At 36.7% G+C, this 25,723-nt stretch overlaps 1 protein-coding gene across 1 annotated transcript in view; it reads right to left on the bottom strand.

Annotated features, from left to right (window-relative positions):
• The window catches only part of MYO3A (myosin IIIA), a 218,365-nt gene that overhangs the window by 48,593 nt on the left and 144,049 nt on the right, over positions 1–25,723 (bottom strand). The window contains exons 21-25 of the mRNA XM_046678079.1: positions 11,446–11,599; positions 9,822–9,910; positions 7,351–7,480; positions 1,179–1,258; positions 643–720 (exon numbers count right to left, since the gene is read on the bottom strand). Of these exons, the coding sequence (XP_046534035.1) occupies positions 643–720; positions 1,179–1,258; positions 7,351–7,480; positions 9,822–9,910; positions 11,446–11,599 (531 nt within the window). The remainder of the gene's footprint in view (positions 1–642; positions 721–1,178; positions 1,259–7,350; positions 7,481–9,821; positions 9,911–11,445; positions 11,600–25,723) is intronic.

The following is a 25,723-nucleotide window of genomic DNA, read 5'->3' on the forward strand; positions in this document are numbered from 1 at the left end:
AGGGCAAGGTTACCTAGAGTTCTCCAGAACACAGAGAAAATAAAGTGCTTCTTTTCTTTCCTTTCCCCCATAGTGTCCAAGGAAGAAAGGTCACCTTGATGCTATGCTAAGGACACAGTGACTCACTTCCTTGGCATGTTACTGTGATTCTCTGGTGTCCCTTCTCCTTGCCCCGCCCCTACACCAGTTCTATTTTTCTTTTGAGGTTTGTCAGCTCGTCTATGTGCAGGGAGATATGGAATGGAGATGAATGCTCAACCCCACCCCATCTGTCTATCGTAAAATCACTCAGGAGTGGGAAGAAGAACTGACGGGTATCATAGCATCAAATTAAAAATCCTTTGAAGTTTTATTCTAGTGGGACTGTGTTTGGTTCTATGGGCAAATTTTAATCAAGCTGTAGAACTCCACTATGATCAACCTGCTATATGATAATTTTACAGATAAAATATCAAAGCACACCAAGCCACAGAGTTTTGACTGTATATTCTAATATGTCATATATCTAACGAACAGAAAATGAAATACAATAAAAATCCTCTTTTGCTAATAGCACTCTGACATTTGTTACTAGCTTTTAATCTGTAACTTTCATTTAGAATAACATCCCTAAGCGCAACACATCATAATTTAATATCTTACTCTAAAATATGATGCTACTGTTTGTGTTTTCATGTTGGTCGTCTCTCTGGCACGACGTGTGGCTTCTCCAATTTCACCCTAAGAAGACCAAGGGAAACAGAGATGTTTCAGTGCTTATGGTACTTTATGATCTACAGGGAGCACGTGGTTATCATAGTCCAGGCTTTCATACACACAAAAGAACAAAATGTCATTGATAGTTTTACTTTAAGGTAATTGTTTTGCTAGTCTCATTGGAATTGGAATTGGTCTGGCATAGCATGTGATTCTCTTTGAATTAGCTAATACATTTTAGTTGGTCTTAGTGTAATACTAACACGAGCTATAAATGATGAGTTAGGAATATATCAGAAACGCATGATTATTCTACTGACTAGCAGTAATATGAACATAACATAAATATCTGCTCAAGCAGAAAAAAAAGATCAGAGGGAGAAAAACTAAGGAAAAGGCTATTTATTTTTAGGAGCACAAAACACTGCCATTGTAAAGGTTAGGTTCTTAGAACCGCTGCCATGAACAGTGCACTTTCTTACCTTTGTCAGGTCGGTTCTTTTCTCTGAAGTCCTCATTTGATAATTTGTTATATTTTGAGTTTTTAAACGTGGCAGGTTACCTATGGGAATGTAGATAAAATTAATTTACCTTTTAGAATCATTTATAGCTAGAAGATATACCCTATTTACTTAAATGTTAAAATAAACATTGTTGACCCCACAATATTCAGACTCACATGCTTAGTTAACTATTTATTGAGAAACTCAGGGATAAAATAATGCGTGAAAATTTGTAACAAATTTTAAATTCAGAAAAACTCCACCTTGGAGAAGAGAAAAGGTAGGGTAAATGCTGGATTTCCTTTGAATTGCTACAAGATATAGGGTGATTATGATAAAGGGAGCAATTTGCTGCTTTTTTGTGTCTGTTAAATGGCATACGAGATTTTCTTTAAGGCAAAAGTAAGCTTTACAATGGGCCTTAAAAATCATGCAGATCATTAATTCACATGAAGTGGTTATAAGCAAACCAAGTATGGTTGAGAGGATGGACATTTTCAACCTAACACTCAGAAACAGTGCCTGGTGCTAGGGCTACACAAAAGTACACAACCCAATGCTGTGAAAAAATTATGATGTAGTGAAAAGATTACGGCCTTGGAAGCCAGGAAGACCTGGGTTTGAATACCAGCTGTAATACTTAAATTGTTTTGCCCATGGATCATTTACTTAGTCTCTGAGTTGCAGTCTGAATCTATAAAATGGGGATCATGATGCCTACCTCACAGAATTTTGATACGTGATAATATGTCTGGCACATGGTGGGTGCCTGGAAACATTAGTTCACTTTCACTGGTCTCCCATCTCCCCCAAGCACAATAAACTAACCAACCCACAATCCAAGAGTTTATCATCCTAATGGTAATGTTCAAAATGTCTCCAGAATTCAGTATCACTTCAGGAAGATCAGTCTTCTTCACTCTCATTCTTTTAGATGACAAATACAGGCCAATCCCACACATTCTTTGTGGCTGCAAAGACTGGCTCTGAGATGGTGGTACAGGAATGAAGCCTGCCTGGGATGTAGCTGGCAATGCCTCTGCTCTGCTCACATCCCTCTTCCCTCGTTCCCCCAGGAAAAATGCTGAGAGGGGCGTGTGGGATGACTTCGTGCTGGGCTGAGACTGCACACGACACTCTTCAGTCTTCAAGCCTGAAACTTACTGAAGACCGCAGAGTGGACAGAGAGAGTAACCGGTGATCTTCAGAGGAGCAGCTCCGGGAATCTCACTTATTGTTCTCTCTCTTTTTTAAGGATTACCAGGGAAAGTTTTGGAAAAAAATTACCACAGACTTGGAAGTTTCTTGGAAGCATGATGAATCCACAAAGTTCACATTAATTAGGATAGACTGAGTACTGAATAGATACCATTAACTTAACATTAGCCAAGTAAGAAGCAAAATTTTAAGTCTATCTGGAAACTGAAAAAAGTAGAGGAAATTCAGTAAAGGATTAATAATTTCACTTTAACAAAATTTATACATTAGTTATCAAATTATTTAACAAAATAAACAAAAGCCTTTTAAAAATTCATCTCTGCATATCAACAAGAAGTAAAATGAGCACAGATCTTAATTTCAGAAAATATATCTAGTTTGCTTTTATAGTTGGCCTGATGAAGAAACCTGTCATAAACCAAACTAGAGATGTGAGCTGCAGGGATTTGTGGTGGCTTTTCCCCTAATAATGGCTAAACTACATTTCATAGTTGAAGCCAAACACGGAGAAGGCCAGGGTTATTTTAGCATCTTGGAGACAGCATAATATAGAATTGAAGAACCTGAACTTTCAAGACTACTTCTAAAACTTCCCAGTGGGATAACATTAGGAAAGATGCCCAACATTTCCAAGCCTCAACATCTCATCTGTAAAAGTAGTACCTTCTTATAATGTTGTTATTAGGAGTAAACGAAACTACTTAGCACAGTGGCTAGCACACTGCAATTTCTAACCAAAGCTATCTATTATTATTATTATATGTTTGCCTATCTAAGTGAATATAAAGCCCAAATGCCTTTGATAGCTTTGAAGTTCTCAGGTACTGAAACACCTTTGACTATGAAGTGCTTCTCTTCTCCCCAGCCCACTAGACACTGTTCTGCTGATAGTCAGGAGGCATAATATAATATCGAGAACCTGACTGCATATTTTATAAGGGTGGAAAACATGAAGTTAGATGTATAGATGCTTCTGGTGGATATAGAAAGAGATGATGATTGTTAAAATCAAAACTAAAGCCTTTTGCTTCTGGGCAAGATAAAGTAACAGACTGGATTAACCGAAATAACAAAAAAAATACAAAATATAGGGAACAATAGGGTTCTTTTTCCTTCCATTTTTTTTAAATTGTAGTAAAAGACACATAACATAAAATTTAGCATCTCAACCATTTTTAAGTGTACAGTTCAGTGGTATTAAATACATTCATAATGCTGTGCAGTCACCACCACCATCCATCTCCTTAGCTCTTGTCATCTTGTAAAACTGAAACTCTATACCCATTAAATACCATCGCCATTCCCCCCACCCCCAGCTCCTGCAACCACCATTCTCCTCTTTATCTCTATGATTTTAACTACTCTAAGTACTTTATGTAAATGGAATCATACAGTATTTGTCTACGAACAACAGCTTTCATAAACTGTGCATCAAGCAGTACAGGAAATCAAGCCCTGAGAGAGGGGAACAAACGAGGTGAGGCCTATGATTACCCCAGCTTCTGTCTGAAGAGGTTTTATGCTGCAGTGCAGGAAGGGGAACCCAAGTGAAGCCTAGGGGAAAAAAACAGATGCACCCAACAGAAAACAAATAGCAAGGTGGTAGAGTCAAATCCAACCATATCATTAATCACATTAAATGTAAATAGTTTGAGCACTCCAATTAAAAGACAGAGATTATCAAATTGCATTTAAAAAAGCAAGGTCCAACTATGTGCTGTCTATAAAAACCCGCTTTAAACATAAACACAAAAATAAGCTGAAATTAAAAGTATAAAAAAGATTTACCATTCAACCACTAATAGTAAGAAAGCTGGAGTCTTCATATTAATATCAGGCAAAGTAGATCTCAGAACCAAGAATATTACCAGGGATAAAAAGGGCCATTTAATAATAGTAAAGGGGGCTATTCATCAAGAAGATATAACAATTCTAAGTGTTTATGCACCCAATAATAGACCTTAAAATTACATGAAGCAAAACCTGATATAAATAAAGGAAAAATAGATAAACTGACAATTATGGTCAGATATTTCAAAACTCCTCTCTCAGTAACTGATAGAACCAGGAGAGGGAAAACCAGCAAGGATACAGAAGACTTGATCAATACTATCAATCACGTTGACCTAACTAACATTTATAGAACGTTCCACCCAACAACAGCAGAATTATTTTCAAGTGCAAATGAAACATAAAACAAGACAGACCATATTCTGGACCATAAAACATGTCTCAGCAAATTTAAATGGATTAAATCATACAAAGTATGCTTTCTGAGCACTATGGAATTAAATTAGAAGTCCATAACAAAAAGATACCTGGAAAATCCTAATATATTTAGAAATTAAGCAGAAGACTTATAATAACCCATATATATGAATATATTAGAAAAGAAGAAACATTTTCTTAAACCACTGATCTAAGTTTCCACCTCAGAAATCAGAAAAAGACAGAATAAAACCCAAAGTAAATAGAAGAAAGGAGGCAATAAAAAGCAAAAAACTCTACAAAATAGAAAGCAAAACCAATAGGAAAAAAAAATCAATGAAACCATAAACTGGTTCTTTGAGAATAACAATAAAATTGATAACTTTCTAGAAAATCTATCAAGAATAAAATGAGAAAGGACACAAATTATCAATATCAGGAATGAGAGAGCTGACATAACTTCAAGATCTACAGATATTGAAAAGATAATGAGGGAATATTATAGTCAACTTCATGTAAATACATTTGACTACACAGATAAAACAAAGTTCTTAAAAGACACAACCTATTAAAGCTCATTCAAAAAATTAGATAAGTTAAATAGCCTTATGTTTATTAAAGAAATTGAATTTGTAGTCAAAAACGTTCTCCCCCCCAAACTTTTCAGGCCCAAACGGCTTCACTGATGAAGTCTACAAAGCATTTTAGGAAGAAATAATACTCATTCTACTTTTCCTGAAAATTAAAGCGGAGGCAATACTTCTCAATTAATTCTATGAGGCCAGTATTACTCTGATTCCAAAGTCAGAAAAAAATTAGAATAAAACTACAGTTCAATATCTCTCATGAACATAGATGCAAAAATTCTTAACGAAATGTTAGCAAATTGAATCCAGCAACAAATAAAAAGTCTAACACATCATGACCATGTCGGGTTCATCTCAGGAATAAAAAGTTGGTATAACATTTAAAAATCAATCAATGTAACTCACCATATTTGCAGATTAAAAAAAAACACAAATGGATGACCATCTCAATAGATGCAGAAAAAGCACTTGGCAAAATCCAAACAGGCATGCCTGATAAAAACTCAGCAAACTAGGAATAGAAAGAAACTTCCTCCTCCTGATACAGGACTATGAAAAACCTACAGCTAACATCACACTTAGAGAAAAACTGAATGCTTTTCCCCCAAGATCAGGAATAAGACAGGAATGTTCACTCTCGCCACTTGTATTCAACATTGTATTGGCGACTCTAGCCATCTAGCCAGGCAAGATGAAGACATAAAAAGTAAACAGAATGGAAAAGAAAGAGCAAACTTTAGTCACAGATGACATGATCATCTATGTAGAAAATCCTATGGAATCTACAAACAAAAAGTTACTCTAATAAACAAGTTTACCGATGTTGCAGGGCAAAAGATCAATATACTAAAATCAACTGTATTTCTATGTACCGGCAACATACAGAATTTGAATTAAAAATTACCATTTATAATAGCCTAAAAGTGATATACGAGCAGATAATTTGACAAAAGATGGGTAAGACTTGTACACTGAAAACTACAAAATATTGCTGAGAGAAATTAAGGAAGTCTTAAGTAAATCGAGAGCTATACTATGCTCCCTGATTGGAAGAAACAGTACTGTGAAGACAGCACTTCTCCAAAAATTAATCTATAGCTTCAGTGCATCCCAATCAAAGTCTCAGGATTTTTGGTAGAAACTGACACGTCCATTCCAAAATTTATATGGAAAAGCAAAGGAATTATAATTGCCTGAACAACTCTGAAAAAGAAGAACAAAGATGGGGAACTTATACTACATGATTTCAAAATTTTTTATAAAGCTACAGTAATCAAGAAGTTGGTGTTGCCATAAAGACAGACCAATACCAGCGACACACAATAGTGAGTCCAGAAATAGAATACAGTCAATTGATTTTCAACAAGGGTGCTTGAGCAATTCACTGGGGGAAGATCAACCTGTTCAACAAATGGTGCCAGAACAATTGGATAGGGGCAGCGAGGAGTGGAGGGAGGGATTACAGAGTCACGAGGAAACATCATTTGGGGGTGACGACTATGTCCACTATTGATTGTGGTGATGGTTTCACAGGTGTTTACGTATGTCAAGAACTCATCCAATTTTACCATCAAAAACTCTTCCAGTTTTACTGCCTAAATATGTGCTGTTCATTGTATGTCAGTTATACCTCAATAAATCTATAAAAAAAGAAATGAAGAGAACAATTTTAAACTCCACTAAAGAAAACAACCCAAACTAAATTTTTTTTACCTAAAAGCAAATGCAAGGATTATATGATTGGGTGGAGCAAAGGCATGTGAGTTTTTAATCAATAAGGCAGAGCTCACTAAACCTGTAGAACCTCAAAGAACAATCCAGAAGCTGCCCAGTCCTGAAACAGCAGGCAATTCTGAACTTTGGAGGTGAGAGCATTCTTCTACTGAGTAGCTAGGATAGCACCACATTTCTTGGTGAGTGCTTCAAACACTTTTCTTTAAACAAAAACCTAGCTTCCTTATATTCATTTTTATGTTTTCTTCAGATGGTTTGGGCAGAGGATATTAACAAAGATATACTTAGTGAGCTGAAAACAAACCAACACGAAAAACTGAGGATGATACTCATGAAAATCAGTCAGAAACTACTTGATTGGGCCCGAGGAACCTTCTCAGTGAAAGGAAATTGCCTTAGCTTACCTGTTTTAGTCAGAGGGTGGTTGACTAGCTGCCGAATTACACTGTTTTCTGATGACCTCAAAAGCAGCACGATATCAGTTGGAAGAGTGTCTCTATTTTTAGCTAAGAACCCACTTGCATTATAGAAGACCTGTTGATAAAGTATGTTATCATCATTATCACAATCGATGTCATCATCATCATCGTTATCAACAGATATTTATTGAGAGCTGACTCTGTGCTGAGTGACAGCTATACAAAGATCTATGAAGGCAGTCTCTTACAACTTGGCCAGGAAAGCAAACCTCTCCAGGTTTACGTCATATCTTGTCAGAGAAAAATCTGTGTCTCACTGATTCTGCATTGAAATCACCAAAGACGTTTGATTCCTCTCATTTCTTCTGTTGGAAATTTGGTGCACTTCCTTTCTCCATTTAGAGAGTTGGGGGCGGCAGTAAGGTAGCACCCTGGGGCCACCAAGGCATTCTCATTTTTATGATAATTGATTCACCGGCAGTGAATTGGCCATTATAGAATTTTGTCTCAGTAGTAGCGTGGTCTAGATATGCTGTGGGCGTTTGTGTTTCTGGCACTTACAAATAATTTTAAGACTTTCTTTCTTTTTTCTTTTTAAAGATTGGCACCTGGGCTAACAAATGTTGCCAATCTTTTTTTTTTTTTCCTGCTTTATTTCCCAAACCCTCCCCCCCGGTATACAGTTGTATATCTTAGTTGCAAGTCCATCTAGTTGTGGGATGCGGGACGCCACCTCAACGTGGCCTGATGAGCGGTGCCATGTCCGCGCCCAGGATCCAAACCCTGGGCCGCCGCAGCAGAGCGCGCGAACTTAACCACTTGGCCACGGAGCCGGCCCCATAAGACTTTCTAAAGATCGATGTAACCCAAAGATTTCTGTAGGATGAATCCAATATGGTTGTTGCTTTGTGCTGAATTGGGTCCCTCCAAAGTTAATATGTTGAGTTTCTAACCTCAATGTGACTGTATTTGGAGATAGGATCTTAAAGAATGTAATTAAGGTTAAATGAAGTCATAACAGTGGGGCCCTAATCCCATAGGACTGATATCCTTATAGGAAGAGGAAGATCTCTCTCTACCCGCTCACGTACACAGAGAAAAGGCCACATGAGGACACTGTGATAAGGCAGCCATCTGCAAGCCAGGAAGAGTGGTCTTACCAGACACCAACCCTGTTGGGACCTTGATCTTGGACTCGTAGCCTTCAGAACTGTGAGAAAATGAATTTCTGTTGCGTTAGCCACCCAGCCTGAAATATTTTTATCATGGCAGCCTGAGCAGACTAATACAATTGTTAAAAACAACTGGATAAAATGATCATAGGGAATTCTTAATGGATATTTTAAAAGAGGTTTATTTGGAAGATAGTATAATTATTTTATTTTGCTTATGAATTTCTCATTCTATGCTTTCTTTCTTGTTTTTTTATTTTTTATTTTTTTTTAAAGATTTTATTTTTTTCCTCTTTCTCCCCAAAGCCCCCCAGTACACAGTTGTATAGTCTTCCTTGTGGGTCCTTCTAGTTGTGGCATGTGGGACGCTGCCTCAGCATGGTTTGATGAGCAGTGCCATGTCTGCGGCCAGGATTCGAACCAACGAAACACTGGGCCACCTGCAGCGGAGCGCGCGAACTTAACCACTCAGCCACGGGGCCAGCCCCTATGCTTTCTTTCTTGATTTTAATATCCTCTTAGTCCTCCAATATTTCTAACATCGTTTTGAGGGAAGGACCTGTTATTCTCTGCAGAAGGGAAAGAAAGTGTTCTCTGGGTGTAGGAAAACATATGTGAGGTCTGCTCTGGTGTGGGAATGTGCGTGTATCAATACATAAACATTTCTTCCTTTAATTGCATAACAGCCCGTTAGTCAATTCCATCTATCTCGGTTAGTTTAGTAATCTGAGCATACCTTCAGCCCAGCACCTTCTCTTGTCGGGAGAGAGGAGAGACAAAGACTGCAATGGAGAGAGAAGCACCTGAAGTCCAAAAAGGCAGTTTATATAAAAGGTCCCCAGCTACCATCAAAAGAAGGAAAAAACAGGTACCCACTGCCAGCCAATCTCACCCAAAGCCAAATCTTAGGATCAGAAAAATAGACTCTTTGAGGCTTACCCCTTTCTTTTCTTTCTTATTTTCCCTTAGTTTATTAATAAAAATTCCTCTAGAAAACCTATAACCTTGTGTTTGTCAAACTAAGAGAAAGATTATTTTTTTCACCTTTTCAGGATAGATGCTAGACGTGGATGCCCTGGAGTCGGGGGGGGGGGAGGGGTGGGTTGGCAAAGGATAGGACAGATTGTGGGAAGCTGGAGAGTAGAGTTAGGACGAGATAGGGGCAGAAACAGATGGCCATCCCATTATAAGCATCTATAAATATTTTGGCCCATAATTTTCATGTGTATCTTTATTATTTAACAAAAGACTAAAGAGAAAGTCATAATTCTTCAAAGTTCTTACCTTTCCTGCATAATGGTGAATTCCAAAACAAAGTTCCATTCTTTTGGGCCTCCAGAAGTACTGTGATTTCAGGTTACCTTCAAATTTTTCTATAAGAAAAAAATTGAACTCCAATATGAAGCACGTAGGAGATCTTTCAAAAATATTGATCGACAGAATCATCTCTTTCACCATAAAACAATGTGCAGTGAAAAAAGACAGAAAATTTGACATAGCTAACATATGCAAATTTGGAATATAATTGTAAATGGGAAGGCAAAACACAAGACCATGAATTTTACCATTCCGTTATGATTTAGGGCAGCAGTTCTCAAACCCTAGCAAGCATCAGAATCCCAAGAGGGCCTATTAAAACATAGATTGCTGGGTCCCGATCCCAGAGTTTCTGACTCAGTAGGTCTTGAGTGGGATCCAAGAAGTCACATTTCTAGTAAGTTCCCAGGTGATACTGATGTTTCTGGTCTGGGGACCACATTTTGAGAACCATTGGTACAGGAAAGGGAACTACCTGAGACTAACCAACCAAAGAGGCTTTTGAAACACAGTTTGTTGTGAAGCTATGAGCACAGAAATTTGGGATTCTGGCTCTCCTTTCTATTAGAGGAGCTATAAGTTATTACTGATTGCACAGGAAACACAATAGGACCAGAAAGGCAGTTACATTTCTTAACAATTTACCACCTTCAGAGAACTTTTTACTCCATGTCCTAGAAGTAACATTTTAACACCAAAATCAAGTGACTGCTATGAAATGATTTTCCCCACAACCTTGGGGTTATTTCCTTTCCCATCTAGTGTCGTCCAATCAGAGGACAGAATAAGCGAGTCAGTGAATCAGAAGGAAGCAACACCACCGACTTAATGGTAGGAAACAGACTCTGTATATCCTCAAAAGTAAGTGAGAGAAAATGTGAATCCAGTTTTTCTGTAAGTATTTATTGTACAGAATGAATATCTCCTACCATCAGAAAGCATGGTGTTTCCACTTTAAAAAGTGATTTTTTTCAGGTACGTGAAAAATCTAAAGTTTTTTTAAAATTTAAGGAGTAGGAGTTTTTAAAGGTATTTTAGATGATAATCTTCCTAAATATAGTATACACTGCTCTGCCTTCTCAAACAGAAAAAATGAATATGTTTAATCTTTCTTTGATGACTCAGGATAATTACCATGAACATTAATTAATGTACTGTAACCTAGAGATTATTAAGGTATGTGAAGCTATTTGCCTCTATTAGATAAATGACTAGAACATCACAGATGAATTTATTTCCCTTCCTGTTAACTATCTCCTTTCAAATTCTAGTGCTTTCCTTTTGCCCTGCCCTCAAATTTCTAATTTTGGGCTGGATAATTTCTGAGGTCATTTCTAACATAAGATCCTACGGTTGGGGCTCTGCCATAATATAAGGAGAAGTCAATATCAAAACTTGCTTAATGCAGCACTAAATATTTCACCCTCTTATAAACATTGACTGGTCCAGATATTAGATCCAAAGACTTTTTTAACATTATATATGCAGGCTTTGTGACTTTCTCCCAGATCATTAAAAAAATTTTTTTTAATCATTCAGAATTACACGACTATATTCAGAAAACTATTAAGACACTAAATTCAAAACTCACCTATGAGAGTCTGGTCGGTTGCCTTGGGAAATCTACTTTCTTCATCAAGTAGGGATAGTAAACCCATTGGCTTCTGCAGAAACATATCTAGGAGGGGCCGGTTATCTTCGTATTCAATAACTCTAGCATCAACATCTTCATTTAGGTATTCATTCTATAACAGGAAATAATACATACAGAAAAATTCGCTTAAAATTTTGTGACTAATATGTAGCTTGGCACTTATTACCTGATAGTCTACTTACACATATTGTAATAATTTGCTCCCTATACCTGGTCCTTACACTGAAGGTATCATGTTGTTTTTTTCTCCCAGCACTGCTAGTTCATTAAAGTCAGCACTGATTATACTCAGGATAGTAATGAAAAGTTTCTAGTCTCTAGACTAGAATTAGACATCTTAAGCTTTCAAAATGCAAGCGATTATGTTGTTAATGAGCAGTAATATAACTATGTTCCAGGATTTACAGAATATTAATTAGGTATATCTTAGGGTTACACGTCCCCCAATTTAAGCCTTTTATCGAGTTTCAGAAATGGATCTCTCAAGAACATTTACATAACTTTTCAGTCACGATGACATGTACATTGTTCGTAGAGTGGACAGCTGTGGGTCATAGGGACAACCAACGGATTCAGAACTGAGAACTCACGGGTTCATATCCAGACTCTGCTGCTTAACTAGCCAAGTAATCCTATGAATTTTCTTACTCTATAAGCTTCCATTTTCTCATCTACTAAATGGAGGTAACAATCTCCATCTAACAAAGTAAAGATATCTGGTACATTAATAGCCATTTGCTGTTGAGTATATTATAAGATGCATAAAATAAAGATGATGAACAACAATTACTCTAAGGTCATGGTGCCAACACAACATAGGGGCTGATCTATTTTACAAAATGGACAAGAAGAACTGTGCTACAACTTTGTTTCTATGACTTTGCCTTCATACCGCGCCCCTACCCCAGTGCCACAGTCTGTCAAAGAGGACATACGTGACCTCTGAACTATGACTTGCAGCGATGCTTACATGTAGAGTACTCGCCGGTTTTCAGGTGATAAAGCAACTATCACTGGGCAAGGGGATCAAATAATCACTTGGCAGAACATTCCGCATCATGCACAAGTTCAAATTGCAGGCTATTTTCATTATTATTATTATTGGCAAAGGAATCTTAATATGTTTTTAAATTTTTTTATTGAGGCAACGTTGGTTTATAACAATATATAAATTTCAGGCGTACATTATTATATTTCTACTTCTGTATAGACTACATCATGTTCACCACCAAGTCTAGTTGTTCGTATTACTATTATCTAGCCTATATTATTATTTTAATATATTCTTTAATTAATCAAATATTTTCATTAAATACCTTTTAATAGGCACTATGATGGGTGATAAAGACATGCTTAGAACAAATTCCCTTTCTTCAGTGGATTTACAATATAATTTGAGTGACATACATTCAAAATGCAAAGTAACATAGGATAGATAAATGCTATATGCGACGTATTACAAGAGTTCAGAGAAAGAGAGCTTATTTCTGGCCACTTCCTGGAGGAACTCAGCCAATGGCAAGTGGGGCATTTGATCAGCCCAAACTTTTAATCACTACTTTTGGAGCCTCATGGAATTGAAATCTCACGTCAAGGGTCTCACCAGGAAAAATAATTGTATATTTCTAAATAAAACAAAATCTAATACATAAAAATGAGGCAGAACTCGTTCTAAAAGGTAAATCACTTGAAAGACAATCAGTGTATCCAATACAAACAAATGGAAACAAGGTCTTGAAGTTTCACAGCTTCTTCATTGAAGGTCACCTTGGGAGAAGTATGCAGACCTAAAATCACTTTACAGTCAGACACATTATGCTGACAGCATATTACAGTTTAAATGGCAACCGCAGAGTTCAAAAGAGGTTTTGCATGTTTTATACAGAAAGCACATGAGGTTAAGGTCCAAACCAACGCACTTGTCATTTCTATTTGCCTGTGTCAAAATCCACTGAGTGCTTTGTGGCAGGTCATACAGGGCAGAGATGAGTAACTTGGAAAACTAGGAGCTCCTCTTTAAGATACTTGTTAGTGTTATGGACTCCAGGCAAACCAACGGAGAAAAAAAGCTATTACTCAAGATTTATAGAGCACTTTTAGTAAAATGATCATGCCTAAACTTATGCATTTTAAAGCAGTTATGGTCTCAAAATGCTTAGTCGTTTTTAAGCATATGCAGAGAAACGAAGCTCATAGAGCTCTTCAGAAAGTCCTCTGCTACGCCCTGTACGTTAAAGATACATTTAAAGCTGACGAGTAGAGTTATGAAGCGCAGGAAAGCTGAACTGCTTAGCAGGAAGGATTATATAACCCTTACTCTCTTCAGATGGCCTGAGTTCCCTTTCCCAAAATGGTAGACGGATAAGCATTCTAAGTATCTATCAAGGAGGCAAGATAAAGCAGACTTGGATGTTAGGAAACCTCATGCCCTAGTCAGATTCTCCCTTGTTTTTCATTGAGTTTTGAGTGTGAGCTGTGAAAGGACACAGCAGCAAGAAAGTCCACGGAAGGTGTACCTCCACAGCTATGGCCTAAACAACAAGCTTAACTATTTGGGCCAAAGTGCCACTGCAGGAGTTATTCAAGATTATTAACTTGAGTCTTCAGACTCACACAGCAGCATGGACGGGTGGTCACCACAGGCTGAGAGAGGCTGCAAGCTTCCGCGTGGCTTCTAACGCAGGTGGAAATTTAACCACAGATTACTCAGCACAGATTAACACCACAATGACTCTCCTCACTCAGGTCTCACCACCGCAGAGAGACCTTCCCCCATCTCCGCGACTAATTCAACTACTTCCCTTCCTCAGCTGATCACTCTCTATGCCCGGTACCATTGCTCTAAATTTTTTCATGGTATTTCTAGCATGTTTACTTGTTTATTATTCTCTCTCATTAGAAAACTGTATGAGGACAGGAACTTTATTCGCCTCTGTATCTAGGGAAGCTGGGGCATGTTAAATAACTGAGTGTATGGATTGAATTGTGTCCCTCCACCGGCAAATCAGATGTTGAAGCCTTAATCCCCAATGTGGCTGTATTTGGAGAGAGGGATTTTAAGGAGGCAGTTAAGGTTAAACACGGTCAGAAGGGCAAGGTACTAATCCCATAGGACTGGCGTCCTTATAAGAAGGTGAAGACACACCAGGGAGGCGTCTGCACAGAGCAAAGGCCATGTGAGGACACAGCAAGAAGGTGGCCATCTGCAAGTCCAGGAGAGAAGCCTCAGGAGAAAACAACCCTGTCCATACGCTGACCTTGGACTTCCAACCTCCTGAACTGAAAGTAAACTTCTGTTGTTTGTCACCCAGTCGGTGACATTTTGTCATGGCAGTCCTAGTAAATGAATACGCTGAGCTTTCTGGATTCCTTTTGCAAGAGTCATTTTGAAAAGCAGTTTTCCAGATAACGGATTAGGGTGAAAACAATAAATCATGCGTGTGTGTATAATCCTTAATTACTGATTATAAACGAAGTACATGCTCACATAAAATTTAAAATATTGCAAAACCATTAAGACCTTAAAATTCACTTATAAATTCATCTCCTATAGACAATGTCTTAATATCTAGTGGAATCTTTACAGTCTTTTTCTATGCATAATATTTTTAAGAACAGGAATCATGCTATTCAATTTTAATTTTACTGTATTTTCTTTGACAAAAGGAAAATAACATTATAATATAAGCATATACCCATGCAATTAATATATTTTCATAAATATTATTTGAAGGCTACATCAGATGACATCTGGCAGTTCTATTCCATCCTCTTAGCGGAGGACATTTTAAATTACTTCTTTATCTATTTTCAATAGTGCTCTGATGCACAGCTTTGTGCACAAGCTTTTCTGTATTTTGGATGATATCTTTAGGACAGATAGCTGACCAAATCGTGTGAATATTTTACAGGCTCCTGATGGGCATTTCTAGACTGATTTTTTTTTTTAAGTTTGCAGCAACGTGCTCTCTAATTAGCTCTGCATAAGCATTCCAAACTTGGAGCATCCTCACCAGCAATGAATATTCTCATTAAAAATTTTTTCTGATATTTTTCATAGGTGAGAATGATAGCCTATTGTTGTATTTGCATTTCTCTGATTAGACCTTAAATTACCTAAGAGGATAGTTTTGGGGGAAATAAAGTGGATATACGTTTAGCACATATTACATACGTAATGCCTGCCAGCCATTATTAGCACTATTATTTATTCTGCAGCAAATAATAGTAAACATAATTTAACTTTTTCTTGGGCTCAGAGACACCATTACACCATCAGTTATTGTGATGTTGCTGCAGATTTGTGAAGCTAGAGATCAGACAGAGCTAAATAAAAGGAAAAGCTTAAGGACTTTGTGGAAAACATCCTTGATGTCCGGTTGGTTTTTGTTCCTTTGTCTCTTTCTTATTTTCCTCTATCTGTCCTCCTGATCACCTGCCTATCTTCCTTAGGAATTCATTCATGAAGCTGGCTTCCAAGTGACTTTCTGGAGAAATTATCTTCTTTTGCCCCCCTCAGTTTTATTGAGGGGTAATTGACATATAACATTGTGTAAGTTTAAGGTGTACAATGTATTGAAGTCAAACACTTATATATTGCAAAATGATAGCGTCAGCTGATATCTCCATCACCTCACGTAACTAACGTTTCTTATTTGTGGTGAGAACATGTAAGATCTACTCTCTTAGCAACTTTATATACCACAGTATTATTAATCATAGTCATTATGCTATATATCAGATCCCCAGAACTTATTCATCTTATAACTGGAAGTTTGTACTCCTTGACCAATATGTTCCCATTTCTCCCAATCTCCATGTGCTGGTAACTACCATTCTAATCTCTATTTCTATGAGTTTGGCTTTTTAAGATTCCACATATAAGCAAAATCATACAGCATTTATCTTTCTTTGTCTAGTTTATTTCACTTAGCACAATGCCTTCATAGTACATCCACGTTGTCTTTCTCAAGGCTGAATAATATTCCATTGCACATACATACACAACACATCTTCTTTATCCATTCATCCATTGACAGACACTTAGATTGTTTCCATATCTTGGCTACTATGAATAATGCTGTAATGAACATGGGAGTATAGATATCTCTTTAAGATGATCCCGTTTTCATTTACTTTGGATACATAGCCAGATGGTTGGATCATATGGCACTTCTGTTTTTATTTTTGAAGACCCTCCATACTATTTTCCATAGTGGCTGTACCAATTTACATTCCACCAAAAGTCCACAAGAGTTCTCTTTTCTCCACATCCTTTCAATACTTGTTATCTCTTGTCTTGTTCAAAATAGCCATTCTAACAGGTGTGAAGTGATATCTCATTGTGAGGTTTTTTTTTTTTTTTGGTGAGGAAGAGTTACCCTGAGCTAACCACCATCGCCAATCCTCCTCCTTTTATTGCTTGAGGAAGATGAGCGCTGAGCTAACATCTGTGCCTATCTTCCTATACTTTGTATGTGGGTTGCTGTCACAGCATGATTGATGAGTGGAGTAGGTCCACAACCAGGATCTGAACTCATGAACCCTGGGCCAACAAAGCAGAGCACGCAGAATTTTAACCACTTGGCTGTGAGGCTGGCCCCTCATTGTGGTTTTGATCTGCATTTCCCTGATGATTGGTGATGTTGAGAACCTTTTCATATACCTGTTGGTCATCTGTATGTCTTCTCTGAAAAATGTCTTTTCAGAACCTCTGCCCGTTTTTAAATCAGATTGTCTTTTTGCTATTGAGTTGTATGAGGAGTACTTTGTACATTTTGGAGGTCAAACTCTTAGCAGATACATGATTTGCAAATATTTTTTCCCATTCCATAGGTTGCATTTTCATTTTGTTGATGGTTTCCATTGCTGAGTAGATTTTTCATTTGATGTAGGCCCAGTCATTGATTTTTGCTTTTCTTACCTTTGCTTTTGGCATCACATCCAAAAAATCATTGCCAAGATCGATGTCAAGGAGTTTACCTCTTATGTTTTCTTCTGGGAGTTTTACAGTTTGAGGTCTTATGTTCAAGTCTTTAATCCATTTTGAGTTAATTTTTGTGTGTGGAATAAGATAAGGGTCCAGTTTCTTTTTTTTGCATGTGGCTGTCCAGTTTTCTCAATACCATTTATGCAAGAGACTATCCTTTCCCCAGTGTATATCCTTTGTTGTAAATTAATTAACATATATGTGTGTGTTTATTTCTGGGCTCTCTATTCTGTTCCATTTATCTATGTGTCTGTTTTGATCTATGTGTCTACCATACTGTTTTGATTACTATAGCTTTGTAATATAGTTTGAAATCAGGAAGTGTGAAGCCTTCAGGTCTGTTCTTCTTTCTCAAGATTGCTTCAGCTATTCAGGGTCTTTTGTGGTTCCATACAAATTATAGGATTTTTTTTCTCTTTCTGTGAAAAACACTACTGGAATTTTGATAGGGACTACGCTGAATCTGTAGATTGCTTTGAGTAGCATGGAAATTTTAACAACATCAGTTCTTCCAATCCATGAGCATGGAATATCATTCCATCTTTTTGTTTCTTCTTTCATGTCCTATAGCTTTCTGTGTACAGGTCTTTCATCTCCTTGGTTAAATTTATTCCTAAGTATTTTGTTCTTTTTGATGCTAATGTAAATGAGATTGTTATCTTAATTTCTCTTTCGTATAGATCATTGTTAGTGTATAGAAATGCAACTGATTTTTCTATATTGATTTTGTATTCTGCAACTTTACTGAATTTATTAGTTATAATAGTTTTTTAGTGGAATCTTTAGGGTTTTCTACACATAATATTATGTCATCTGCAAAGAGAGACAATTTTACTTCTTCTTTTCTGATTTGGATGCCTTTTATTTCTTTATCTTGCCTAATTGTTCTGGCAAGAGGATGCTCATTCTTGCCAGTTTAATTCAACACAGTAGTGGAAGTTCTAGTAAAAGCAAGAGTTTCTTATCATAGAGTAAAAGCTTTCAACTTTTCACCACTGAGTATAATGTTAGCTGAGGGCTGGTCATATGTGGCCTGTATCATGTTGAGTTATCTTCCCTCTATATCCAGTTTGTTGAGACTTTTTATCATGAATGGATGTTAAACTCTCTCAAATGCTTTTCTGTATCTATTGAGATAATCATATTATTTTCATCCTTTGTTTTGTTAATCTGGTGTATCACATTGATTGATTTACAGATATTGAACCATCCTTGCACCCCTGGAATAAATCCCACTTGATCATGGTGGTATGATCCTTTTAATGTACTGTTGAACGTGGTTTGCTAATATTTTGTTAAGGACTTCTGCATCTATGCTCATAAGGGATATTGGCCTGTAAGTTTGTGTGTCTGTGTGTGTGTGTCCTTGTCTGGTTTTGGTCTCTGGGTAGTGCTGGCCTTGTAAAATGAGTTTGGAAATGTTCCCTCCTCTTCTAGTATTAGGAAGAGTTTGAGAAGGACTGGTATTAATTCTTCTTTAAACCTTTGCAAGAATTTACCAGCGAAGCTATCTGGTCCTGGACTTTTGTTTGTTGGGAGGTTTTTGATTACTGATTTAATCTCTTTATTAGTAATTGGTCTGTTCAGATTTTTGATTTCTTCATGATTCAGTCTTGGTAGGTTGTATGTTTCTAAGAATTTTTCCATTTCTTATAGGTTGCCCAATTTGTCAGCATATAATTGTGCATAGTAGTTTCTTATGATGCTTTGTATTTCTGTCTGTGGTATCAGTTGTAAGCTCTCCTCTTTCATTTCCAATTTTATTTGAGTCCTCTCTCCTCTTTTTTCTTGGTGAGTTAGCTAAAGGTTTGTCAGTTTAGTTTATCCTTTAAAAAAAACAGCTCTGAGTTTCATTGATCTTTTCTATTGTCTCTTTAGTCTCTATTTCATTTATTTCCACTCTGATCTTTGTTATTTCCTTCCTTCTACTAACTTTGGGCTTAGTTCGTTGTTCTTTTTCCAGTTCATTGAGGTGTAAAGTTAAGTTGTTTATTTGAGAGTTTTCTTTTTTCTTAATGTACATGTTTATCACTATAAAATTCCCTCTTAGCATTGCCTTTGCTGCACCCTATAAGTTTTGGTTGTAGTACTTTAATTTTCATTTATCCCAAGATATTTTTCATTTTTCTTTTGACTTCATCTTTGACCCATTGGTTGTTTAGGAGTATGCCGTTTCATCTCCATCTATTTGTGATTTTTCCAGGCAGAATGCATCATCATGTAAAGGATAGACAATAGGCCCTCTCTATCCCCTAAAAGCATAGGGGATACGCTTTTAGCATATGGATATCCCCATAAACCTCATAATTTTACTGTGAGAGAAAACTTTTTTACTACCTTCTGATAGTTTTATCCAAATGTGAAGTTTTAAAAAGGTTCATCTGGAATCACCAAGGGTTCAAATCAAGGATTTTGTCTCATATGATATTTTTCTTTTATAAAAGCTGGGTATGTGCAGCGACAGGGCACACTGAGGTCTTTCACTGAACTTATACCCATGAAACAAAAGTATATCCCTCTCATGTTGGCAAGTCCATCATTTGACACTGCTCCAAAGTTTTGGATATTTTAGAATCTGGAAATATGTTAACAGCTGGTATAGACTATCCTCAGTATTTATTCTCCTTTGTTTGCTGTTTTCAATTCATAAATCAGTATCTCTTTTATATTTATAAGTTTAGTACACTTTTTTCTGCTTCTACCCATTTCAAGTCACAGGGAGAAAAAGGGGGTTATATCAAGAGATGTTATTTGGAATTCACCTAGGCTTGTGGCGCTGTCTCTGTGTAGATCATTGTAGAGGATGCCACATGGTGAAAGTCCTCAAACATTTGTGGAGCACCTACTATGTGTATGTTTAGGGGTAGATGGGACTGGGGGAGGTAGAAACAAAGGTGAAAAATGTAGAATCCCATCCTTTAGGGCACAGCAAAGATGCTCTCTGCCTTTCCATTCCAACCCTGAAATAACATCCTAAGATTTCTTTGCTTTGCTAAATTCTCCTTTTCAGTTGTTTCATTTTCTAGTTCCATATCTTTCCTGTTAGTTGGCTTCTGGTCCCTCCAACCTCTGTTACCACTGCTCCCTGCCTCAGGGCTCCTGTTCTCTGTGGTTTCCTTATTCCTGGCCTTCTGTTGATTTTCCTTGGCTTTTCATGTGAAAAGACTCTCTCTCTCTCTCTCTTTCTTTCTTTCCCTCCCTCCCGCCCACCCTCTCTTGTTCATTCCTTTCTTTCAAATAGATGGAGCATCCTTTTCTTCTGCATGGTGGATTTACTTTGCTATGTCCCTGGTTCTTCTCAACTTTGCTTATTTGTTTGGTCATGAGAAGAACCCTGGATGGGCATAAGAAGTCCTGGATTCTGGTTCTGGCTTTGTTTAACTAGCCTGGAACCTTGGGAAAGTCACAGGGAGTCATTTTTATCTGTGAAATATAGACGCTCTATTTAGGTTTCTTCCAGTTCTAACATTTCAAAATGCCAAAACTGCCTGGATGTGTTGTTAAACTTAGTGAATAACTGCATAAACATTCTGTTGACAGACAGAACATTTGCAAGGGGAAAGACGCCACACAAACACATTTATTCCCTAAAATCTGTCTTTTAGTAAAAGAATTCCTACGCACCAACTGCTCATATGACTGTACATATTTACAAAAACATTTCCCATAGTCTAAAGAAACCATTGAGAAGTTACTCATTCTAACCATTGACAAAAACTCTTCTCATTCTAAGAGAACAATTTTAAAGGCTGGAAATCTAGGATTTACGGTACTAGCAGTACTCATGGTAAATTGAGTATGTTTATTATAGAAAAAAAGAAACTTTGCCACTTTTTACTTTTGAAATAATTTCAAACAAAAAAAATTTGTAAGAACAGTTATAAAGAACTCCCATGTACCCTTTACCCACATTCCCCAATTGCTATTTTACCACACTTGCTTTATTATTCTCTTTCTACAAATACATATAATTTTTAGTAATAATATTTTATCGAAGTACTAAGTATTCTAAAAACCTACAAAGAAAGAAAACAAACTGGTAACACACAGGTTGTAAAAAATCTAAACTCTTGATGTAAAATAAAATACATGATTGGAAATCTATTTCTTCCTGTATTTTCTATTCAAAGCTGATATTGATGATTCTGTTGATTTTTATGTTAATTTTAAGAGCAAGTGACAGGGAATGTTGGTCATCAATAAACTGAGACGACGTCGGTCATTAATTCAGAATTTGAAGGTGACCTAATGAGAAAGTATTTTGTATAATTCCTGATAAAATACCCATGATTTACTTTGCATATATTTCACTGAACTTTGGAGGAAGGAGGTTGAAACAGCGCTCCCTAGAGCAGTTTCCTTTTTCAGAAAAAGAGGTGAGACTGTGCAATGCACGTTAAGATGAAAACTCGAATCTAGTCACTTTCTGTGTAGGATACCTATTCTTGAAAACTCTTTAAAATCCACAAAGGACTTTAAAAAGTTATCTTCTATTGGTAGATATTGACTTAGAATAAGGAGGCATTTCAGTTAGGAATTCAAAACTGGAATTTTCTATATACCAGGATCTCTTTCACCTTGAGGTATTTCTCCTTTACTGTCATGTTTAAATCTTTACCAAAAAATTTTCTTTCAGTTTGTTAATGGTATGGTCTAACCTCACAGGTAGAAAACTACAGCAATTGTTTGGATCTATGCTTCTAATTACATATTCAATGAAAATTATATTTTTACAGAAATTTAAAAATGTTATCAAATTATGAAAATAAATACCGCAAATCCCCACATCACACGAAGGGTGCTGACTCAACTTCATCGATGAAAGAGAAACAGACTGCGCGCAGCACAGGTGTTGAGCTAGGGGGACACGGGAGGCCAAGAGGCTGCAGACCCCAGCCAGAGGGAGCCGAGGACACGTCCACAGCCAGGAGCTGCTGCCAGGATGCTCCACACATATCTAATCTTTGGATATTAACTTTCATATTCGCTTAGTACGTGAGAAGCTTAAAGAACATTTGCAAGTGATCTCAAACAGTAACCCCAATCTTGGCCAAGTATTTAAAAAGGCAGATTTCTTGTATCAAGGGTTTTTTTAAATGTATGGCTGTTTTAATGCTTAAAGTAAATGCCTATAAAATGGCCTTTATCACTTGGAAAGCTAAAATAAGACAAATGCTACCACCGTTGCACTCAAATGGCTTATTTATTAGGGAAGAAAGTTGGATATAAAATAAAAATCCATACTTTGCAGGCAAAACAAATTGAAGATATTTATAAAGGGTTTATTTTGGATTACCCACATATTTTTTATCAGATGACTGATTCTTTTTACTTCATAATGTAAAAAGAATAAAGTAGAAAAGGTAGATATTATATAACGGAATGAATTTTCGTTCTTTGCAATTGCCACAAATTATGTGTTGGAGCCCACATTCAAAAATCTCAAAAGCTTTATACTTTAGGATATGAACAGCTGGAAATGAAAGTCACACACATCACTTTCTGCAAGAGAAACCAGAGCCATAATGGCAGTTGTGGTTTCCATTATGTGCTGTAAATAGTTTTCTGCTGACAAAATGACTTCTGACTTTTAATTCTAAACCCACAGGTACAGATATAAATGAAATATGTAACAGCTTATCCTTGTACAGAAACAAATATTAAGAGCTCACTTTAAAAACAAACTTTAGTTCAGTTAATAGCCAGAAAGATGTCCTGCACCTAATGGATAAGGAAACTAATCCTAGGTATAAATAGTTGTGTAAGGAAGTAGAGTGAATCTCCAGGATTCTAGAACAATGCTTTGTAGTATCATCCTGGGTGTAGTATTCCGGGTGTCTAATGGCCCTAAAGAACAATGGCATTTGCTCCAATTCAAATCACGCCAATAGGTGACTCATCAGTGGTTGGTGTACATTCTCCTTGATTCGAAATGTAAACTTGTAGGGAAAAGGGTTCATTTCTTTTGTGTGTTCTATACCACAATGATTATATCATAGTGCAAAATTAAAACAAAGGACAAAACCATCATTATAGCACCAGAATGACTATAACTTGAAGAAAATTTCCAGCTCTCTATCACACTTCCATTACTGTTGAGCTCTCTTTTACATGGAAGAAAATCAGAAAACAACAAAAACAAACCAAACAAAACCAAAATCTTGACTACATAATTACCATGGAGATTCAGTGATGGGCTACCACAAAAAAGACACCTCCTTTATCAGAAATGGGGTAATTTGTTTGCTGCCCTTTGAGCTAACTAAAAGCTTTTTGAAAGATATGGAATGAAATAGCATGTGTCAAAATAATGCTGTACAAATGCAATAAGGAAGGCTGAAATAGGAATACTCTATTGTTGGAATTAATAAAACTAAGAGAAAATTATACGCTTTTCAGGGCAACTCGTTTAGAAGAGTTTGATTGAGTCTTGACTTTAAAAGATTACAACTATACTCCTCATCGTCTATTTGCATGTGTGGGGACCTAGATTATCATCTAATTTCCATACTACTGAAGTCAAATACAAATTGTCCCTTTAAATTTTATTAAATACAACAGATACAAAATGGTTCTTCTGGTGCTGGAAAAGTACAGAAGCTTCAAATATTGTGAAATATCAAACTCCAGAGAATTTTCAGGAGTTATATATTATACACAGAATAAAAATAATGTTACTTACACATTTTAAATATCTATATAATAAGGATAAAAAAGGGATACAAGCTCCTGGCTGAGTGCTAAGATTTCGAGGCTTATTTATGTTCAAAGAAAAGTAGTTTGAGGGAAAGTTGAGAATGGGATCCCCAGATTTAGGAACATGTTTCAAAAGTAACACAAATGGCTAGTTGGAGGCAACTAGTCCAAGAAACACAAAACTATCCATCCACAGACTATAGATTAGGTCACAGCCATAAACTCTTTCACTAAAAATGTTTCACTATAGTCCATTTATTACTGTTTTAATGGAAAGTAATGGGAAAATGACATTCAAAACACCTTCATAACCAACTTTGTTGGTGTGTCCCACCGTATATTACATATAAACTGAACTTGGGCTAAACAAGAAAACGCTTTCAGCAAACCTGTATTTACACTCCAGTGCTGTAGGACTATCAATAAAGATAATGTTTGTTGGTCTAAGCAGGACCAGAAGTTGTTTTCTCTTTGAAGGTGCTGCCCAAGGCTTGTATCTTGCTCAGATTGCCCAGATCATTTGTACATTCATGAAACTGAGAACACTACGTCTTACTGATAAGCAATAAGTAGCTCTCAGTTAGGTCAAACCTATGATTATATTTAACCAAAAAAAGGTATGACCATGACTTTAATTAATGATTTGGCTTAATAGCTGTTTCACATTTACAGAAATTAGTGTAAGTGTGCTCTCTTTATCGGTGATAGGTAATATATACAGCTACATTAGCATTTCTCAGTTACAACTTTTGCTTTCACAGGGAAGTGACAGAGTGAAAGAAAAAAAACCCCAAACGTGTGCACCTACATGTTAAAGTCAAGAGAATCACTGACTAATCCTGTACCTGCTGGATCATACGCTCATGGACCTGATCACTCAGCTGCCAATGCCTGGCCCATAGATTATGATGGAGGGATTCTTGGGTAGTTATCCTAGGAAGGCACTTGAAAGGACTGAGGATGGCCTTAATTCCTCGAAGTGCTTTGTATAATCCTGGATCCTCGTTGAATTTTTAATTTCTTGGGGGCAATTTTGAGTTGTTTAGTCTTGAAAGCCTCTCAAGGATATTTTAAAAAGAGCTTACGGAATACTTTCATTTGTGCCAAGCCCAAAGACAAAAGAATTAAGGGCATTAGGATCATGGATGAAATTCAAGGCCATCAATCAAAGTGAATTGTAAACTGCAACATTCAATAAAACGTGAAAAGCAAATAATTATTGAAAGATATGTAAAGTGGTCTAAAGGCTAGTTCCAATAAAACTAGCTTATAATCTAAGCCGAAAAAAAGAGAATAACAGAGGTCTACCAACACAAGTTGTTAATTAATCAGATGGGACATACATGAAGATGCACCTGGTCTCACGAAGCAGGTAATCTTAACAGATCCCTATCACAAAGGCCAAACCAAAAAATATTCACTTGTTTCAGTCTCTGATTAGAATAGATTCTGTGAACATTGTGAGGCATTAAAGCAAGAGGACATTAATTTAATAAATATTTATTGCACACTTGCTATACGTCAGGCCCT

The sequence above is a fragment of the Equus quagga genome, chromosome 12 (genome assembly GCF_021613505.1).
Source record: "Equus quagga isolate Etosha38 chromosome 12, UCLA_HA_Equagga_1.0, whole genome shotgun sequence".
Lineage (NCBI taxonomy): Eukaryota > Metazoa > Chordata > Mammalia > Perissodactyla > Equidae > Equus > Equus quagga.